Source organism: Tiliqua scincoides, chromosome 3 (assembly GCF_035046505.1).
Source record: "Tiliqua scincoides isolate rTilSci1 chromosome 3, rTilSci1.hap2, whole genome shotgun sequence".
NCBI classification, from domain to species: domain Eukaryota; kingdom Metazoa; phylum Chordata; class Lepidosauria; order Squamata; family Scincidae; genus Tiliqua; species Tiliqua scincoides.
The window spans coordinates 194908570-194930577 of NC_089823.1; the positions used below are offsets into that span (position 1 = coordinate 194908570).

General features: G+C 41.6%; 1 protein-coding gene across 5 annotated transcripts in view; it reads right to left on the bottom strand.

Annotated features, from left to right (window-relative positions):
• Nucleotides 1-22008, bottom strand: part of ARMC8 (armadillo repeat containing 8) — a 70770-nt gene that overhangs the window by 34859 nt on the left and 13903 nt on the right. For 4 of the 5 annotated variants that reach the window (XM_066620453.1, XM_066620452.1, XM_066620450.1 and 1 more), the window contains exon 3: nucleotides 9986-10057. The exons of the other annotated variant lie outside the window; for it this stretch is intronic. In XM_066620453.1, coding sequence (XP_066476550.1) covers nucleotides 9986-10057 — 72 coding nt within the window. The remainder of the gene's footprint in view (nucleotides 1-9985; nucleotides 10058-22008) is intronic. 5 annotated transcript variants of the gene reach the window in all.

The following is a 22008-nucleotide window of genomic DNA, read 5'->3' on the forward strand; positions in this document are numbered from 1 at the left end:
CTACTTTACTGATAATTGCTTTAAGTTGCAAATCATACAAAGTACTCATGAATAATGGTTATATATTTTAAACCAGGGGTGTCCAAAGTTTTTGGAAGGAGGGCCACATCATCTCCCTGACACTGTGTTGGGGGCCAGGGAAAAAAAGAATTAATTTACATTTAAAATTTGAATAAATTTACATAAATGAATATATTAAAGATGAACTTATATAAATGAATGAAGGTCTTCCAATAGCTCAAGGCCTATAAAAGGCCTTGCACAAAGCAAGGCTGGCCTTTCCTTTGCTGCCGCTACTGCATCACAGAGTGAAACAGCAAGCAGTGGAGGGAGCTCTCATCCCACAGCTCATGGGAGAGGTCAAATAGTCGCCCTCATGCTGAGAGCAGTTGCGTCGGGCCAGTGAGGGCTCCAACAAATCTCCAGAGGGCCAGAGGCTCATTGGAGACTAGGGGCTCCCTGAGGGCCACACTGAGAGACCTCGAAGGCCGCAAGTGGCCCCAGGGCCGGGGTTTGGGCACCCCTGTTTTAAACAGTCATCCAGATTTTTGCAAAGAGGTACAAACAGTATGTTCAATTCCTAGCTACTCTTCAGTGGACAATAAAAATAGCTAGTTCACATGGGAATAACTGGAGATTTTCAGAGAATACAACTAGTGTCATTAGGTGGTTTTTCCTACATTAATTTTTTAAAATCATAAACTGTTATAAGTTGCTGTAAATATGTAATTTCTGTCTTTTAACATGAGGTTTGTACATTAAAATAAGAATCTGTAAACAACCCACTCTCATAAGAGTATCATCTTTAATACATCTGTGTGCTCAACACCCACACATTCAGACTCAAATTTATTTGAGGTCAAAGACGTCACAGATAAAATGTAACTCTCAACAATGTGTAGAGCTGTTTCCATTTAAAGGAATATATTTGCCTTATTACAACAGACTTTAGTTGAACGCCTGTTTATAGCAGCTTCTTTTTGCTTGCATTAGGCATAGCCAGTTCAGACACAAAGTCAGAATTAAACCATGGATTCATGCAACATCTCCTAGCCTCAGGAACACATACCACTCCCCACTCTGATATGCGAGGGAAGAATTGATGCTGCTTTTCATGGACTGTAATGAGCCACAACCAGCTCTGATGTCCGAAATGACAAATACAGGCTCATTTAGAAACAAACATGATCTGTTTGTTGAGATTTAACTGTGAGTGAGCAATAATTCAAGAAGAATATTTGGTGTAATGGAAATGTTACTTCTGACTGGAAATCACCTAAATAATCACCTAGAAAAAGGAAAGTTATTTGATGCCTACAGAAAGCTTTTCCTGAAATTCAGCAAGAGCTGGAGACCATAACTCAGTAGACCATAACCATAACTAAAAGGCAGAAGGAAAGAGTTCTACATAACTTCAAATCTTGTACTATTTCAATAACGTAAGTTACAGAGTATGACTGAACCTGTACTGGAGATAAGTTTCCCATGTTGGTAACACTAGACCTTTTGTATAAGCCACTGGCAAAGGTTAAATACTGGTAAAGTATCTTTTCACTGGCAAAGGCTAAATACTGGAGAAGCTGACTATATAATATTTTGACTTTCTCAGTCATGGTATGGAACAAACATCCAATGAGACTAGACAAAGAATAGGATTTCCTAATTATCCAAATACAGGTACATCAGGCTTATAAATTACCAGGTCACCCACTCACCATGGTGACTAGAAATTGTGCCACGTCCTCTGATTTTTAGCTGTTTGTGTGTGTGACCCTTGCAAAGCTACATGAAAGAAGCCACAGGTTGCACATGCAGAGTTCAAAGCTTAAAATTTATCATCTGCAGCCCCCCTACAACAGGAGAGTACAGCACTGAAAGAAACTGAGTTATGGATTCACTTCCAGGAGTTCCTCTGCGGTGCTCCAACAGCAGAGTAAATTATCTGTGGTGGGTTCTGGAATGGTTTCCCCATGGATACTGAGAGCCCACTGTATAAATCTGAAATTTTATACATATACACACTTGTTTTACAAGAAACACTCCCATACTCTTCCAGCATTATAGATATGCAGGGTCTGACAACATGAACAACTAAGCACAGGTACATGTGGGCAAGCAAGCTTGTAAAAACGCACGTGCTCATAATTTTGAAGACTTGTATGCAAGGTGAGAAGCCCAATTCTATTGAAATTCCCCCACAGCAATGGCAGCACTGCTTGCACTTTATCCTGGATGAGGTCTGGAGGTCTCCTTGAGGTAAGGGGACATTTGTCAGCTGCAGCAACAGGTCTACTCGGACCTACATCTGCTAATGTGCCAGTGCAAGTTTGAGTTGATCCATGTTGGCCCTAGGGTGTCACAATGCACCTTTGGGAACAACTGTTCTAAAGGGTTAAACATTATTTCTAATCTAGATGCATATCAGACTTCATGAAGATTTCATGAAGACAACACTCCTATATTCTCTCCCTCCCTCACTCGCCAATTAAAGTTAGCACTTCAACCTTTTATTTTATATCCCATGAAGAAAAGCAATTTCCTTAATAAGACGAGATTATATTAATCCTCTTTAGCAGGAGTCTCTGTAGAGCATGTTTCAAATAGTACATGCAAAAGAAAGAGTCCACTGGAACATGGACATCAAAAAAATTTGAACAGAACAGTTGATGTTTGACAAGGCCTTTAAACCAAAGTGACTGAAAACGTAGGCACTCAAGAAACATTACTAGTTTTATTTCTAAATCAACTGGAAGATGTCAAAGGTGTAATATAGCAAAATCACAATTACCTAAACTTAAGATTATTCAGATCTCATTACTAAAGTTTTTATATATTAGTGGTGCCCCTATCTAACTCAATATAACAAACAGTTCTTAATGCAAATATCTCATGGGGTCATTAGATGAGGAAAAAATTTGTATTTGCCACTAAGATGTACAGTCAACAGGGAGTTCACAGCTCTCTGGTGAGTGAGTCTAAGACGGTGTTTCCCAAACTGTAGGCCAAACTCTTTTCAACCGCGAAACTGGAAGTGGGTTCCAAATGCTAATTTTACTCATTCTGAGGCTTGAGGAGTCTGAGGAAGTGTCTGCGGAGCAACCCCCTCCCCTTAGAGGCCATCGCTGCCAGGTGTAGTGTGAAAAAAACGCTTCTGTCCCTGGCAGCAGTGCAATCCTGGGGATCGTGTTGCTGCCATCCCCTGCCCCACCTCTTCAGGGGGCAGAGATGAGTGCTTTCCTGGCTGGTGGGTCATGATCCACCAGTTTGGGAACCAATGTACTAAAGGCATAAAGCATAGAATACAGCAAGATTGTACTTATAACCTACTGAGGACAATTAATACTGATCTTGTTAATACAGGGTGCTAACTCTTTGAACTAGGTAAGTAAAATTGCACAGCCCTTCCCCTCATAAACTGATTTTTTCAAGAACAAGGACTAGCCATTGGGGGGGGAGCTGTTAGCTAAGGGGGGGAGAATGGGACATAATCACTATTGCAACAGAATCCAAACCAGCAGATAGTACAGGTATTGACAAAGCACCATAAGCAGTGATTGACTACAACCAATCAATGCCTTTTTTCAGCAACAAGAAATTGCACAAAACAATCTTTTTAATGCATGTAGGTAACTACTTTCTTCAGGTCCAAACAGCTCCAAGTGCCGAGAATGAACAAGCTTAACAAGATAGGCTTAATGGAACAAAGACTCAGTTTATCATCATGATCATAGTTTCTCATGCTCAGCATATCTATCAAGTAGAGTATTGTAAAAATTGCATTTATAATTTTTTAATCATCTTCCTCAATAGCTTTGGTAATTAAAACTGAGAACTATAAAACCTAACTTTTACTACCTATCTCCACTAGATTCTCTCCTCTGCATTGAATCCACAGATAATCCGATCGCCAATACGGTTTACCTAACTTTACTTCATTTAAATACTTTGAGACATGTTCATAATTGCATATGCACTGAAGGATTTCATCCAGTTCAGAGTATTAGACAGCCAAGGAATGTATAAGCCAACTGCAAGAATGACATATTGAACTAGGAATAGACAAATAGCAATTCAGACTGAATCTAATCCACACCATTGTTTGTGGTTCTTCCTCATTTCCACATGCTTTCCAGTAAGGAAATGAGAAATTTCAAGCAATCAGTGCTAGCCCCTTGATTCTTCATATGTCAGAGAAGATAGATAGGACTCAAAGAGGTAATCAGACTGCCCACAGTTGATGGAGAACACCTATACAGAAAAATGCTGTCTAGTTAGGGATCTCAGACATGCTCCTGATAAGCCACCTTCATTCACAACTTTATCAAGAGCTGGTACAGATTAGGGTTAAGAGACTGAGCTCTGAATCAGAATTTTCCAGGTCAAATCTAACTTCTGGGATGAAATTATCAAGCGGCCTTAGGCAGGCAACTCCTCAGTCTCAGTTCCCCAGTTGCTATATGGGGATAACAATGCTCACCTTACAGGGACATTACAAGAGCAACATTAAAATATCAAAACAACACATGTGATGCTCTTTGCACTCTCAGAAAAAATGTGCAAGTGCAAACATTATTTGTTTCATCACCATCAGCTTTGGTTAGAAAGAAAGCAAGGCTAAAAAAGAGAAATAGATATTTCTGCCTTCCCACTACTGCTTTTTTAGCTACAAGGTAAAAAGATTGTGCTCCTATAAAGAGTCTCTCTAAAATTAAAAGGGTCAGTGAGTTAGTGTACAAATCCTTAGGACAGTATTTTAACCAAGCAAGAATAACATCTTTAATAACATCAGTTTCTGTTTAATAAACTAAGATAAATTTATTAGAGTCTGCATAGTTTTTATTTGTACAAATTCTACTTGCAGTGAACTTGCACCATTTGACTTTTTGAGTGGCAAATAGTGTCCAACTAGCACTTCAAATTCTAGACAGAATTCTGTACAACTGACTATTGGCTGGTCTATTTGCTTAGTATTATTCTCAGAAAGGCATATGTCTGCCAGGCTAAACACCAATGGATCATGAGAGCTTCTCATTGATCTGTAGGGTTTACCTACATCACTATCATAGTAGTGATATATGCATCACTCTTTCTACTCTGCATCAAGATGAAGAGTCTTAAAATTGTACCATTAACTATACAGCCCATTCATCTACACATAGTTTAATAGTCCCACATGATTTAATTACCTTTCTTAGGATATGAAAGGATCACCTTTGCTTAGTAATGTGGCCTTAAAGCAAAAATGATTCTTGAAATGCCAGGTTTGTTTGTTTGCTGAGACAGTGGTGTCTATCAGAGTTGGGAGAGTTTGGACTTTAAAAATACTCTGTCCAGATACACTTGGCCATGTTAGATACCCTTAAAAAAACCTAAAGAGGCATTTCTAAGTGTCAGTGGCATTTATTTTCTAAAAATATGTTTTCATTTTTCCAGCTTCTTTTATGCTATTTTTTTTAAATAAAGGGCATTATTGCTCTTTAGCAAAATTTTACCAAGATGTAGCTTTGCAAATACTTTTTTGCCATTAACTTTAGAGATGCACCTTCAGGATAAAGGTCTACCTAAGCGTCTACAACATGGGAAAGTTTTCTGCATAGAACAGTTTTCCTGAGAGTGGTTTCAAGAGAACTATTGCCACCAACTTTTCTTTTGACAGATGAAGAATAACTGACCAAATTTTTACAAAAGTCTCTAAACATTCTACAGTACCATTCAGAGTGCATTTTACTATTTTAGTGCAAATACTTTCTGATCTCCGATTACCATTATGACAGCACATGTATCACTCCTGTTAATGTGCTCCTCACCTGCCATAATGCTACATGTTGCAACTCCCCCACTTCAATCACATTGTCCCTTTCCAGTGGTAACTACAGTTAGTAATATATCTGCATTAAATAGAATACCAACATCAATTTTGAATGGTAATTTGAACTTATGTCTAGCTAGGATATCAAACTTTTTATTTAAAGTAAAGGTTAACCATGCAGGTGCTACCTGCCATGAAACTTTGTTAACACTGAAAACAGAGGGGAGAATTAAAGCAGGGATGGGTAGGAGGAGCACACAAGCCTGAAGGGGAAAAGCATGCCTATATCAATCACTGAAAAACTAAGTGATAGTCCTTTAAAATATCTATGTCCTGAAACTCTCAAGTGAAATCAGATCAAGCTGATTCACAGTTCCATTGGTATTGCACATTGGGGTGAAAGTAATCCACATGGCCCAAAGTTTCCTTTTGACTATACTCAGATGAATATATATCCATCTGTTTCTTCAAAAACATAACTTTCCATACTTTCATGAACTATTTCATGGAGAAGGCTGGAAGAAAATACTCTGGTTAAGTACAAAACTGAATGCCTATTGTTGAAAATCAATGTGTTACAGACTTCAGAACTCCTTATTTATGCAGAGCTGCTTTAAAAACTAGTTGTTAATTTGAGGGGGCCATATGATTTCTGGTTTGGGTTTCTTTTATGTTCCAAACAAGAGATCAGTAAAGGGGGTAGCACAAATACAGGTCATCCCACATTTTTATTCATTACTACCTAAACTTAAGATACAGCAACACGTTTTCTGCAGAAAAATTATGGCTTTGGGTTTTTGTTTTGTTTTTTTTAAACACAGCAAGTCCATTCGCAGAGGAAAGATACTGTTCAAGTTTCATGGTTCAGATAATCATGAATGACCCACAGCAAGCCTCAGGCTTGCATGCTTGCCCTTCCGTCCTCAACACACAGCAAGGAAATTGGAAACTTCTACTTTTGAATTCACTAGTTTCTCATTACAACCAAAACCAGGAAGTATGGCTTATTTTAACAAGCTAGGACCAAAACATGGCTTCAGATCCTGGTATGTTTGAACTAACTACAGTTAGAAAAAAAAACAGTTTCCCAAGTTCAGATAAAATGGAAAACTGTGTTTCATTCAAACTGACAGTGGAGGTTTTCAATCACCTGCCCTTGTGCATAAAAGAGGAGGAGGAGTATGTAGCCCAAAGATTGCTGAAGCTCATTCACAACAATCTAAACCAGGGCCGCTCAAATTCTGGCCCAGGGAACGGATCCGGGATTTGGGCAGATCCATTCACCTGGTGAGCAGACCATTCCGTTCCACATGGGCACCATGCCAAGTCTTCATCGTTTGAGGGACAGGGACACTCAGGGCAGTGGCATCTGCCTGGACTTTCTGTTGAGCAGTCTTCTGGGATGCCAGGCAACAGATGCGACTGCCCAGAGTGCTCCTATCCTCTGAATGAGGAAGACTTTGCGCAGTTGGATACAATCAGGGCGGGGATCACATTCCCAACACACAGCAGTTGTGGGTTTCAGTGCCACTGATTTAAACCAACCATTCTCAGCGGAAGCCATATGGCCCCCTGGGGAGCACGGAATGTCAGAATGTTCAGATTTTCTTGGTGTTCAATACAAGATTTTATGTTCACGTTGTATCTTTATTTGCTGGGGGGACTGGAACCTGAGAAGAGCTGTAAACTAAAAAAAAGGTTGAGAATGGCTGATCTAAACCATAATTTAAATGAGTGCCTGAATCTGCCTTAGTCAGCAATTCTTCACAACACTGGAAGGAGGACAAAAAAAGTATTAACTTGCCCAGAAAATATGTATATGACTGTCTACGTTTGTATAATTTGTTCATATCTAAAAATATGTAGCTGTGTCTTCAAAACATTATTTTAAAAGTAGCCCTCACCAGCACTTAGGGCGCAATCCTAACCAACACTGGCATAGCTGTGCCAGTGGGGCATGTGCTGCATCCTGCAGTGGGGGGGCACTCATGGAGTCCTCCTCAAAGTAAGGGAATGTTTGTTCCCTTACCTCAGAGCTGCATTGCCTTTACGTCACTGCTGGAAAGTGGCTTAGGATTGCACCCTTAGACATACAAAAGGTCTATCTTGAGCCAGTTAGGCTTATTGATGGATATCATTGATATCACTACATACTTTCATTTTTAGAAATACTTTCACTATAAGGATTTTCACTTATCCATACTGGAGACATTAAGACCATCCCTCTTTATCCACACCAATACTTTTTATATAAGGTTCAGGAACAGGAAGGAGGAAGGATCTTTTCAGGAGGCAAGGTCAATCTCCCATTTGATCCAATGAGTACACCTCCCCCTTTGAGTTCTGGAGACAGAGAACGAATTTGCCTCACGTGCCAAAGAAGGAGTTCCAGGAAGTTGGATCGAATTTTGGATTTCTCCCGGATAGGACAGAAGTCCTGAAGTGTCCCCTTTCTCTGGTGTGCTCCTGCAGGCTTTAGGGGAAGCATACTTCAGGACCCTCAGAGGATCAACAATGGCTGGGGAAGAAGTGCTCTCCCTGTGAGATGCACTGCTTGATGGGAAGTGTGTCACCACACCTTCAAGGCATGTGCATTACATACTTCCTTTTAGAGTGTACTGTATCTGTTTTTGTGTTGTGTTTCTACAAATTACTATGAATATAGGTCCTAAAGAACATGAAACAAATCATGGAAAAAGTGGAGATGCTAAAACTTCTGAAACATTTTCATAACTGAGTTTAGCACTTTACAGATGCCACATAATGTTATTGTTATTCTATTTTATCATGTTACACAACTTTTTCCTTCTGGAATTAAGCATTCAGGGTGATTTTGTAGTGAACTTGAAATGGCTTTGGAATGAGAATTTTTCCCATTTAAATTAATGCAATAATTGTATTCATCCATATTTTCACACACACTTCACACACTTCAGTACCTTTATTGGCATATTTTCACTATAACAATAATTTTCAGGACCAGATTAGGTACATATAAAGAGGAAAAGGCGTACTGAATTCAAGGCTTGGCCTTTGACAATGAACCTTCATACCCACAGGCAGAAAAGAAAAATTTCCCACCACCAGAAACGCTCAAGAATGTTGGATTAAGTGACTCTAAGGATATCAGTATCAGCTAGACCAACATTTATCAAACTGTGGATCATGATCCCACTGGTGGGTCAAAAGCCCACATTACCTGGCCCAACGCAATGCTCCTGGTGATGCTAGAATGCTTTTGGGAGGCCCCAGAGACCTCTTCCAGGTTGTGCCAGGCTCATGACCCACTCTTTTGGCCTCTGTGGACTTCAGGATTGTCTGCAAAAGTAACTTTCAGTTTGGTGATGCAACTTCCAGTCTCTTCTGCAGTCATTCTGGGGCCCATGGAGGCCCACTGGCCCTGCACAACATGGAATTGGCCTCTAGGGCCTCCCAAAAGCATTCCGACACCATCAGGAGCATCGTATTGTGACCCACCACTGAGGACAAGGTGGGCTCCAGGAACCAATGTACTATACACATACAACTACTTTAATGTGCTGCCCACAATGATCTTAGGAAAATAATCAAACCAGCCTGCTTGTAATTTTTCCCCTCACATGCAACATGCAAGTAGGATGTTACACTGCAAAAGGCTTGCAGTTAGCAGGTCTCCGAGTCCATAGTTTATCCACAAATTTTGACATTTAGTTTCAGCTACAAAATATATTAAATACTGCAATCCAAAATGGAATTTATAGTAAGAGGAAGACTAAGGGCACAATTCTAACCAGGTCTACTCAGAAGTAAGTCTTATTCTGTTCAATGGGGCTTACTCTCAGGAAAGTGTCGTTAGGATTGCAGGCTATGTCAAAATTACTGTTTTTGTTTTTTTAATTAATCTATGCAATCCAAATGTAAGTGGAAGATAGACATTTCTCTACAGTTACTCCCAATGGCACTGTTTCTTTGAGGCTTTGCTAACAGCATGCCTTGGGTATCATATTTTCAAAATTTTAAAATACACAAATTTAACTTTTGTAGCATAGACAAGTCTACACAATTACCCCTGTAAAAAGAAAAGGTATGCTAATCTCAGTTACTGTGAAGACAGAGCCAACACAAGTGCCAGAATCTTAACAGCTTAACTTAAGACCAGCTGTGAATCAGTGAAAAGGAGAGTAGCAGAAGACATACCTTGGAACTGCTCCCAACACAATCAAGTTGGCTTTTTGTTTGTTGTTTCCAATTACAGCATTTTTCATATCTCTGTAAATCCAGAAAGAAAAAGACCCTAGTAAATTATGCTGAGGTACTATGGGCTCAGTTTTGCATAATGTAGTTCAATAAGTATGCCACACTATAACTGAAGAGGATGCAGGCAACAGTTCCCACGACTTCTGACAACAACTTAAATTGCTAGTATTTCTCTGTGCCCCAGTCATTCAAACAGCAGAAATGCTCATTCTTGCATACTAGGAAGCAGTGTAGAAAGTTAGATGACATTGGTCATTCATAGTAAATTCATCTGGCATCCGTGTTACATATCAAGTTGTGAAATTCTGGTAAAGAAACTAAGGATTCATCAAGTTAACATAATATATCGGGGGACAGACTGGAAGAATAGAAAATGAAAAGGAAAGCATTTATAAAGATGCACATCCCACATTTTCTTGTACTCTTCGCATAGTCATAGTGCTTATGTGTATATTCTGGGCTTGCAGTATTTCCCTCTTTGGAAACTACAATCTTACTATGCTTCCTCAACTTCAATCTTTATGCTGAAGCCATTTTCTGTCCATTCATATCCAGCCATATTTGTGATGCAACAAAATACAACTGTAATCCGCAAACCTTTCTGCACCCCTCCTCAGCACCTCCACCCTCATTTAAATACAGTCAATTCAGATTTGCCACAGAGTCTTTTTATAACATTACCTTAGAACAGGGCTGTCCAAACTTTTAGGCACAAGGGCTGCATCGTGTATCTGACACAGTGTCAAGGGCCAGAAAATAAATAAATAATAAATATATGGAGGATTGATGTGCTGAGAGTTTGATTGAATACAATGAGTGGGGGAGGGGAAGGAGGAGGAGAGCAGAAGGCAAAATTGATTTGCACAGGAAAAGGGGGGGAATAGATTTTGAAAAAGTGTCAAGGAACCTATGATGCAAATCTCAAACTTTTGTCAGTTTCTGTTCCATTTTAAGTTTAATATATCTATATTTATATTCCGTGTCTCTCAGTATCAGTATTCAGGTTCAGCCTTGTTATACACGGATTTGACTCAACACAAATGGCCCCTGCAAATGAGAAGGAATTTGATGATCCCTGGAGAAGGGGAAAAATGCACTCCTTTAAAATCAGTTTTAAAAACTGCTTTTTACTGTTGCAGAGACAGTCACACAAGTGATTACAGGTATAACCTAAGTATCCACAGATTTTTCTATCTCAAAGTTGATGAGAAGGGCCCTTTAAATTAAAGGAAAACAGTCCTTTCATAATGCCAGAATGGGCAGCCGGCTGACAATCCTTCCCCCCCCCCCAGTACATGAAAGAAGGCTAAATGGCAGCAATTATCACCTTCTCCATTCTTTCCCCCTTGCTGGGGCTCCTGGTGAAGGGAGGGATTGCTGCCTCCTAGTGAAGCCTAAGCTCCTAGAGATAGAGTGACTGACTGTGTGCATTACAAAAGACATCAGGGCTGTTTTTAAATCACCAGAGCAAAGAAACTTTGTTTTTTAAATTGATATGTTATAGTGCAGTGGTTCTCACACTTAGCACTGGGACCCACTTTTTAGAATGAGAATCTGTTAGGACCCACCAGAAGAGATGTCATGACTGGAAGTGACAACATCAAGCAGAAAATTTTTTAACAAGCCTAGGCTGCAATCCTACCCACGCTTACCCAGGAGTAAGCCCCATTGACTATCATTATTAAAAGCATATACAGAGTAGCCTGTTCAAAGTACAGGTCTGTAACATTTCCCCAAATGCAGTCACATACCATGATAGCATCAAGTCTAATACATTAAAAAAAATATTGAAATGAATGGGGACCTACCTGAAATTGGCTCGCGACCACCTAGTGGGTACCAACCCACAGTCTGAGAAACACTGCTATAGTGCCATCCACGTGAGTTCTTGGAACAGAACCCTCACGAATAATGAGACTAAACCTGTATATCTCATTCAGCCAATAGAGGTGCTGAATGTAATGCAATGTAATGTAATAATTTTTTTCCCATTACATTGTATTACATTCTGCAGCTCTAATGGTTGAATGTGGCATACATTCAGAAGTGGGTCTTTTGATTTATTTTTAGCTCTGAAAGCTAAAATAAAGCTAAACTAAGGAACCTTGGGTGCCGGCTAAAATCCTCCTGAGGGCCAGAGTTTGGACAAACCTGCCTTAGACCCTCTGTTCTTAAATGCATAGAAGACACTTTACAATATTTTTAAAAAATCATTTGTCATCAGAGGTTATTAATACAGAAAAGGAATTTAAGGAACATGTTAAGTTTTACAGTCTCCAGGAACTAAAGCAATGGTTGGTGGTACTATGAGGATTTTGGACTGCACAAGTCCCATGTCTACTATTTCGCTGGCAACTGAAGACAGTTTTGAACACTATGCATTAGTACTGAAAAGACACACCCACATTTAGGAAACAGCAAAGTACATACCACTCAATGGCAAGATGTACATAACTAGGTGCATAACTAGATGTGCATAACTAGTTATGGCAGAGGTTCTCAAACTGTGGGTCGCGACTCGATTTTGGGTGGGTCGAAAAAAGCTGGGTGACGCCATCTTGGATTCTGGCAAAATGAACTGGGCAGTGCCATCATGGATTCTGGCAGTGGGCACCACCATTTTCCAAGCCTGCATCAGTCGTGTATGGGAGAAGCTTCTCTCCCTCGAGGTCTAAAAGAGCAGCATGCGCAGGCACAAAGGAGCGAGGCAGCACCCGTTTCATTTCTCCAGTGAGCATGGCTGTGTTGGCAGAGCAAAGAAGAGCCTATCTCTTGAATTTTAGGTGGGAGTCTGAAGCTGCCCCTCCCCCCTTGCCTCAGATGGGCTCCTTTGAAAAGCTTCTTGCACAAAATTTGGGAGGGGGGATTCAGGGCTCAGAAAAGGATCTTCCTTCCCACAATGAAGGATTCACTTGGTGAAAGTTTTGATATGCAACAAAATGCAGAAGGTGTAATTCTTCCTACAAAGCACTGAGACACCCAGGAGAGGGAGGGGTGGGGGACCTGGACTGAGCATGTGGGTGATCTGTAGGGCTAAGTGACATGGAGGACTCCTTATACGTCTTATACGTGTGCAGACAAGTCTGGTTTTGCTCCATCTGTAGGAGACTTCAGATTAGTTAGTGCCATGAACACTGATGGGCATATTCAAAACATATCAGGGCCATGTTCAACACTAGCCGGAAGCAAGCACACTCTTCAAACACACCTCATTACAAGGAGTATATTGAATTTTACAGGTGGAATGCTTGGTAGCAATGGTAGCATGGGACAGAGAATTGGAAAAGCTTCTGTGCTGGAATGTTTCCTCTTGTCATTTGAAGTTTACGAGTTCCTAGGTGAGAACCTGGCCCACCTGCTTAATGGCATCACTTCCGACATCAGCATCACAGTGATGTCACTTCCTGCTTGATGATCTCTTTTCCGGGCATGACATCACTTCCAGGTTACTGAAATCACTTCTGGTGGGTCCCAGACAGATTGTCATCATGAAAAGTGGGTCCTGGTCTAAAACGCCTGAGAACTACTGAGTTATGGCATTACAAATATCTCCTCAAGGAGCAATGTATGCAAAGTCACCACTTTTGGATATTGCCCAAAAAGAAGAAACAAAATTGCACCAGTATTTTGGCACTTCCAGTTAGTGACCTAAATTGCTAAGAGGTACTGGAGATTAAAACGCTTAATATAGGTATATCAGAAATTATATTCATGAGATGTAGTACAAACAAACCCACAGGAAAATCTTTGAAAGCAGCAAACTCTTTTGGGAAATCATTTGTATACACTGGGTTCCCAAATTACAGATGTCTGATTTACAGACAAATGTGCAGGCTGGCACGTTCTCGCAGGCACAGTCTACTTGTTCTGGGGCTTTCATATAGGGGCAATAGTGCTGAGGCAGGAAAAGCTGGTTGTTTCCACTTCTTTATGTTCCAGACAAACCTCCTGAATGGAACCAGGATGCTTTTAATGTGGAAATTTAACTTGGTATTCGTATTCTACAGATCAGGGATCTGTTTGAAAACAGGCTCCAGTGGAAAGAGCTATTAGTTAAGATTTAGACAGTGAATTTTTTTCCCCCAACATGTGAGTTTATGACCCTGGTACCTTTTTCCTACTCAAAGGCTTTATATTAGGGGAAAAAAGTAACTTGAATGACTGGTGGTATATATGGTTAAAGTTTAAGCAGCAAAGTCACTGAATTTTTATTCTAATTTATGAACTTCCAAAGTGATTTGAAAATACAAAAAACATAAAATCACACTAATTCTTTCAATTGAGGACTAGGTATGCCTAGCTTGTAATGACACTTACTGGAAGAGTTGTGTGTTACAAGATTAACTCTTGAAATAATTATTTATACATAGAAGAGTGAGCCCCACTTCTCCATACATGGCATTTTCTCATGAATAAATATACAAATGGAGCAAGGCCTCTTACAGTAGGTCTTGATATTAGACCTAGAAACCAGGCCAAAAGTTTAGGAGCTAGATAAATTTTTCAGCTTTTTACGTTTTAGCATCACCCTCCTCACAAAATCTCACCAGTGAATGGTACAAGTTTGTTTTAATACTGCAGTTCCTAAACTGTGCACTGGTGCACCCCGGGGCGCCACAGCAAACTCACAGGGGCATCATGGGAAAGTTTAAATTTTAAACTGAAACACAACAATGGAACTGTAGGAGTGCCATGAACACAGTAAGTTCAGGAACTACTGATTTAATACATAAACCAAGCATTAACAAGAACATTTTCAACCCATGTGGCCATAGGAAAACTTGGCAAGTGTCAGTGTGACAGCAAAAATGTTGAAAGCAGTGCTTCTCAAACGTTTTAGCATGGGGATCCACTTAACCTGGAAGTGATGTCATGGCTGGAAGTGACATCATCAAGCACGAAATGCTTTCCTGAGTGCAGCAAGCACTGAAATTGCCCATGGCAAGCACTGGAATTGCACCATTTTCCCCAGAAAGGCTGGCTATAAATAATTAAAGTAAAACAAATAAGGGGATATGACAAGGGGAAGCCAGCCCTGTTCTACCAAGTGAGTTCTCTCTGTAGCCTGCTTGCAATAATCTCAACCTCCTACCTCCTACCTCCCCCCCCCAAAAAAAATAGACCAGTAAGATTTTCAGCCCAACCCAGTTCCCAGTTCAATTGAAGTTCTTGTATTTAAGCCAGTTCAGGATAAAAATCAGTCTTAAATCCAACTTATTTTTTGTTTGGGCTGGACTGAGTTTTAAAGCTTCCCTCTAAACATCATTAAAATCCCAGAGTTATCAAGAGAGAAAATGAGGCTCCATGGGGGGAGGGGAAGAGGAAGGGGAGTTTGGAAAAGACAACAACGCATTCTAATAAAGCAGTGATTCCCAAACCTTTCAGCACTGGAAACCATTTTTTTTAAAATGACAGTCAAGACCTGGCATTGCAAGACTAAAAAAGAAAAATGTTTCACCTTCCCAGCTGAAGCCTCTAGCTTTATCCTTCGGGTAGGGGCTGCCTTCTAGACCATTTGCTGAACTCCACATTCATCAAATTGGGACCATTCTGGTGGCCTTGCATTCCCCTTTGCCTGACCTTCAACATGAGCCAAGGCACATTTGCTTACTTGCAAGTAAATGCAAACATGTAGCTTAGTTTTGCTTTTCATAGGACTCAATATATTTGTCAGCTTGGAGGGAGGGACTTCTCCATAGGAGAAGCCCTTTGTGGAGGGCTGCATTTAATGGATCAGGACCATCCTGATGGTGTTGCATTCCTCTTGGCCTGCCCATTGCAACGGACCAAGGCACAGTCATCTACTCATGAGTAAATATGTAGTGTGGCTGAGTTTCACTTCCCATAGGGCTCTGTGCATTTTTGTTCAGGGCTATCAGTGTGTCATTTTCAGCTTCACGACCCAACAACAATCAGGTTGCAAGAAACTGAGAAACTCTAGTCTAAAGATTTCAATTTAAATAATTACACATTGTAGTATGTGTGTGTAGACATTTGCTACACCCTCTTTAGAAATGGAGTTCAAGGACCACTCCCCAAAACATTTACAGTCACTCTAGGGTACACAGCAGGCCAAACTGAAGAGCAAGTTACACAGATAGGGTCTTCCAGGCCACACAAAAGGCTGAAACTGGGTTCACACATGATGTACAACACACTAATTACTAGAGAAAATCAGAAAATGCAACATTTTAATTTGTGGGTATGAAGGTTACCTCATACAACAGATTAACATTCCAATTAATGATTTTCTTCTGCAAACCAGGCAAGGGTGCTTGCAAAGCTTTTTAAAAAAATGTTTCAAAAAGTTTTTGCAAAGCACTGGTGGATCCCGACCCAGTTTGGAAAACACTCTCCTAGACCCATCATACAATACACACCACTGAAACACCGATTACAGAGGGTCCCTGTTGTAAGTCTCTGTTCTACATTTCCCAGCATTTAAGTCCTCAACCTTTTAAAAAACTAAGCATAAGAATTCACCACACTTGCATCCTTTACTGCTGTAGTCCCGCTTGCACATATCTTTTTCCTCCCAGCTCTTAGAAGGGACATCCCCAATATTTAGCTTTTGCCATTGCTGGGCCTGCATGCTTTCTCCTCCCTACATCGTCCAAGCTCTTAAGTGGAAATTACTCACATTATTGCCAATATTGACACTGTTGCCATTATTGCTTTAATTTGAACAATAGGAAGAGTGAAACCCAACTCCTGCCCATTTACTTCTCTTCTGAAGCATCTACTGCTTCCGCCGCTGCTACTTCCTCTATTGGCTGCAGAGAGAATGACGGGCTCTTAACATTCCCTCCACTAGTAGTGGCAGCAACATATATGGCCCACATTACCCCCCATTTACACTATTTCCCAAGGAGGAAAATTCCCCTTTTCATGTCATTCCAGTCTGTCCAAGCTTTCTGGTCCCTTACCCTGATTTACAAAGGGGACCCCATGTAGCAATACATCCTTCCCAATGCAATTTCATCTTTAATCCCTTCCTATTTCTTCATGTTTTCTACCATCCCAAGAAGTAGTTTGACAACTTCATCAATAAAGTCAGCTGCAGTGACATCAAGAAGTCATAACTTTATATGCAGTCCAATAGGCCCACCCCCATACAAAGCATTTTACATCTCTAGAAAAAACAGCCCCAGGCAACATATTGAAATTGTCATTCAACAGAAAAGAATCAACTGCAATACTTTGCCATGTTATAGAATTAAAACATAAAAAACTAACTTGATAATCTCCTTGGAATTGACTCCTTGTTCTTCAAACCTAAAAAGGAAATCTTTCCTATTACTTCAATACTGAATGATTTCGCCCCTACTTCAGATGTCCTTCAGCAGACAAATTTCACATTGCTATTCTTGTGTGAAATTCCAGTAGTATCACAAGGCACTGAAAACTTGCAGAAATTCAGACTTCTACACCCACCCACCCTCCTTTCTTCCATCCCACCCACCCCAAAAGGCAAAGTAAATACTTTAAAATGAAGATTTCTTCTTTCAACCAAGTGTAGAAAGAGGCCAAGTTTCTTAATAAGTTAAACTCATAGTGTTCAATCTGAACACATTGGTCTTTGCAGACACTACATTCCACTTCATAGAAAAAAATTACATATAAACAATAATTCCCAAACAGTAGTTTTAAATAACAGACTGCACTTGCTCCCGGTGTGGAAGGGATTGTCACTCCCGGATTGGCCTTTTCAGCCACACTAGACGCTGTGCCAGAACCACCTTTCAGAGCGCGATACCATAGTCTTTCGAGACTGAAGGTTGCCAATACAAAGTTTTAAATAAACCTCTTTTTAGTTATGGATAAGTTTGCACTAGAAAAGAACTCCCCTCCCCATTTACAGGAAATTTTCTATCCTTCAAAGAGGAAGAAGCAGTTTTCCTAATCATTACAGCACACCAAACAACGCTGCACAGTTACAACAGATACAAACTTGCTTCTTCCTGCATAGTTGCCACAATATTTGGTTTACATTGTCAGCTGACCAGAGGTTTGTGTTTAGATGTCTGTGTACTGCAGTTTCTTAATACCTTATTCAAGGAGTGCCCAAAGTAATTTTGGCCTTATGGCCATTGGTTTGTTGGTTGGCAACCTTCAGTCTCGAAAGACTATGGTATAAACCAGGGGTGCCCAAACCCCGGCCCGGGGGCCACATGCGGCCCTCAGGGGCTCCCAATCAGGCCCGCAGGGAGCCCCCAGTCTCCAATGAGCATCTGGCCCTCTGGAGACTTGCTAGAGCCTGTGCTGGCCTGACGCAACTGCTTTCAGCATGAGGACGACTGTTCGACCTTTCACCTCAGTTGTGGGATGAGAGCTCCTTCCACTACTTGCTGTTTCACATCTGTGATGCAGCAGTGGCAGAAAAGGAAAGGTTGGCCTTGCTTTGTGCAAGGCCTTTTACAGCCTTGAGCTACTGCATGACCGTCATTCATTCATATAAATTCCATCCCTAATAAATTCATTTATGTAAATTTATTCAAATTTTAAATGTAAATTAATTCTTTTTTCCCCTGGCCCCTGACACAGTGTCAGAGAGATTATGTGGCCCTCCTGCCAAAATGTTTGGACACCCCTGGTATAAACCTACAGCACCTGGTATTTCCAAGCGGTCTCCCATCCAAGTACTAACCAAGCCTGACCCCGCTTAGCTTCCGAGATCAGATGAGATTAGTGGCTGTTGTTATGGCCATTAGTGTACTAGGATACAATAATTATACCCAGTCACATGAAAAACCTCAAAAGTTATAGGTCAAATCATTTGGGGGATACAGAAACCCACATCACATGTAATGTGAAGGTCCTACTGTGTCACACAGCAATGTTCTGGCAATAGGGGAAGCATTTCTCAAGACCAAGTGCATGCATCAGAGTTATTTTCTTACATTACTTTTTGAGACAACTCCAATTTCTGAAGTCATGAGGACATTTGAAGAGGAATTCATGGCAACTGGGTGTTTCTTAATTTAAAAGGTGCATGGAATTGGAAAATTGAGGGTGCCACATGATATAATGCAGGGCTGGACTGCCACTTGTGCTAGCAATAAGAAACTTCCAGGTTTTTAAAAACTGCTTAATAAATACTGAACACATACATTTACAAAGTGTGGCAATCTTTTCTGCGTGCAAAATATCTTCGGAGGTGTGCAGGATAGCAATGTAGCCATCAATAACTCACAGGCTATTTAGCTTCAAAGTACAAACTATTTTCCTTTGAATTTATTCCATACGGAATTTTGAAACAGTATGAATGAGGATAGCTGAACATGTATTATTGTTAACACACAACTATTCTAAATGCAATTATATACATAATACACAAGGTTACAGACCCAAACTAATACAAAAACCCACAAGTTTTTTTGTTAACAGCTCAAAATTTGCTCAACACATACTTGTCCTGTTCTGAGTTTAGTCCACTGATCTGTTTGCGTTTTGCTCTTCAGCTACATTTACAGTTTTGAATACCTAGTAGCAGCAATTTTCAATCAGTGTGCTGCAGCACATTAATATGCTGCAAAAGATTTGCAGGTGCGTCATGGGAGTTTGGGGGAGGGTAATTCTGAGGGACTTTGGGGATGTAAGCCCCCCCCCCCTTGGAAGCACAGTGTGCCTTGTCAAAAAACTGGTAGTGTGCCTTGAAATTTTTAGCACCTTATCAGGGTGGAACTATGAATTGTGATTCTACATCATATGCTTCCCTGCTTTTTAAGATGAATAGTTTCTTCAAATTACAAAGTTTCACCTCAACAGGGCCTCCACTTTGTACAGGGCCCTGTACAGATTTACAGGGCCTCCACTTTGTACAGATTCAATTTCAATTTGTCTGCCCCCATCCAGCCCATTATTGACTCCAGACATCTACTGCTGCCTGTTCCAAAGACAGAAAAGGTACATTGGGTGCTATGCATATTACCAATATGCAACTCCAAATGCTCAGAGGTCACCAAGCAGTTTCACATAGATGTTAAAAGTATGGGAACAGAACTCCACCTGCAAGATCCCCAAAGCCAAAGAACTACACATGAGCACCCAGGACCATCTTCTGGAATCAATCTTGCATGCTCAAAACTAGTCCCCTAAGCACATTCCTACAAGACATTCCAGAAGGCTACTGTGATCACTGGCGTACCTGGGGAGGAGCAAATGGGGCAAATGTCCCGAGCACCCTCCAGGGGTGCCTCAGAGCCTCACCCTGCCCCCCCAGAAGCCGCCCCTCCCCTTTTTAGGAGCCCCCCCAGGAGCCGCCCCCCGCACCCCAGGAGCCGCCCCTCCCCTCCTCCTTTTTAGGAGGATAGGAGACAGGCGCCCTAGAGAGGCACTGGCGCTCTACGGCGCCCATTTCGTCTCCTCCTATAAAGGAGGAAGGGAGGGGGCGGCCCAGTCTGCGCCGAGATGCTGCCTCCCAGGAGCTGCTCCTGGGCGCCCCTGCTCTGCCTCTGCAGGCATCCCTCAGAGGCAGAGAAGAAGCAGGATGCACCCCCTCCGAGGCTGGAGGGGACGTGCACCACTTCCCGGCCGGGTCGCTCATGCTTCACCTCTGAGGGATCCCTCAGGGGCAGAGCAGAAGCGGCGCGCGCCCACTCCGAGTTTGGAGGGGATGTGCACCGCTTCCCGGCCCGGGTCGCCCCGCTTTGCCTCTGACGGTGGCCCTCAGAGGCGGAGAGGAAGTCGCACACACCCCCTCCGACTTCGGAGGAGACATGTGCCGTCCCAGCCCCCACGGTGCATTCTGCGCAGCTTACAAGCTGCGCGGAGGTCTCCACTGCAGTGGTCTGGGGCCACTGGAAGCAGCCCCAAGACTGCTGCCATGGAGACCCCCGCAATGCGGAAGGCTCCATGGGGGCCTTGGCTGCCTCCTCCATTCTACCTTGTTTCAAAGGGGGAATGGAGGAGGCAGCTTCGCGGACGTAATTGCAATGATGATGACGTCACCACAATTACTCCCGGGTCAGGTGCGTGGGGGGCGAAACGGGGTGGGGGCAGAATCCTGGGGGTTGCCCCAGGCATGGGGACCCCCAGGAACACTACTGACTGTGATCAATTGACTAATCTGACTGACCAATTGACTGAGCAATACTGACTGACTATTACTAAAAGCTGTTGAGGATCCAGCAGAACCAAAATAGATGCATTCTTCTCATCTAGCTCTGGGTACTGGTCATCTACCAGTGTGATCTACCAATTTCAGTCCCAAACCTAAATTAGAAGCCAGACTGATCAAGATGATCGGTTTCAACCATGAATTCCTACAGATGGGTAGCCCTCATATGCTTGAGCTGCCTGCACACAAAAAAATCAGAGACCAGGCAGTAATTGTCCTCCACAGGTGGGTCCATGGACCCGTTTTGTTTTTAACAGAAATGGGGTGAAAGTACTATTATCATAAGTCAGGAAGGAACAGAATCCTCTGATAATGAGATAATTAGTCAACCTTCCTGCCCACCACCTCCGGCAGCATTATAAAGCAGAGCAGGCAAGGGTCAAGTATGCATGTGGGTGACCTCACACCAACAAGAATCCTCTCCGCATCTTCATGTTGGTTGTGGTTGTTATAACAGTTAAAACATGCTAGTTTGCAGCTAACATTTTATATTGATACAACTTAAAGGCATAGCCTCAACATTTTGCCATACAGTACACATTTGCTAAAAAATTACATCTGTTTGCAGGGAAATGCATGCACCCAGTTTTATGCAATTTCCCCTCCTTTTGCTCCCTAAATTCCATTTCTGAGGTCCCCTGCAACCTTTAGAAGTTACTGTTTGGGTATCTACATTGGAGACAAGCATGCAGGAAAGATCTTACGCTCACACTGTCGCAGGACCTTGAGTTAAGATAACCTAATGTGTCCAGAACAATTTAAAAGCAAGGACTTGCAGTTATTAGACAAAATAGAAGAAAAACAAGCTTCTAGGAAAACTGCTAGCACTCAGATTTGATCATAT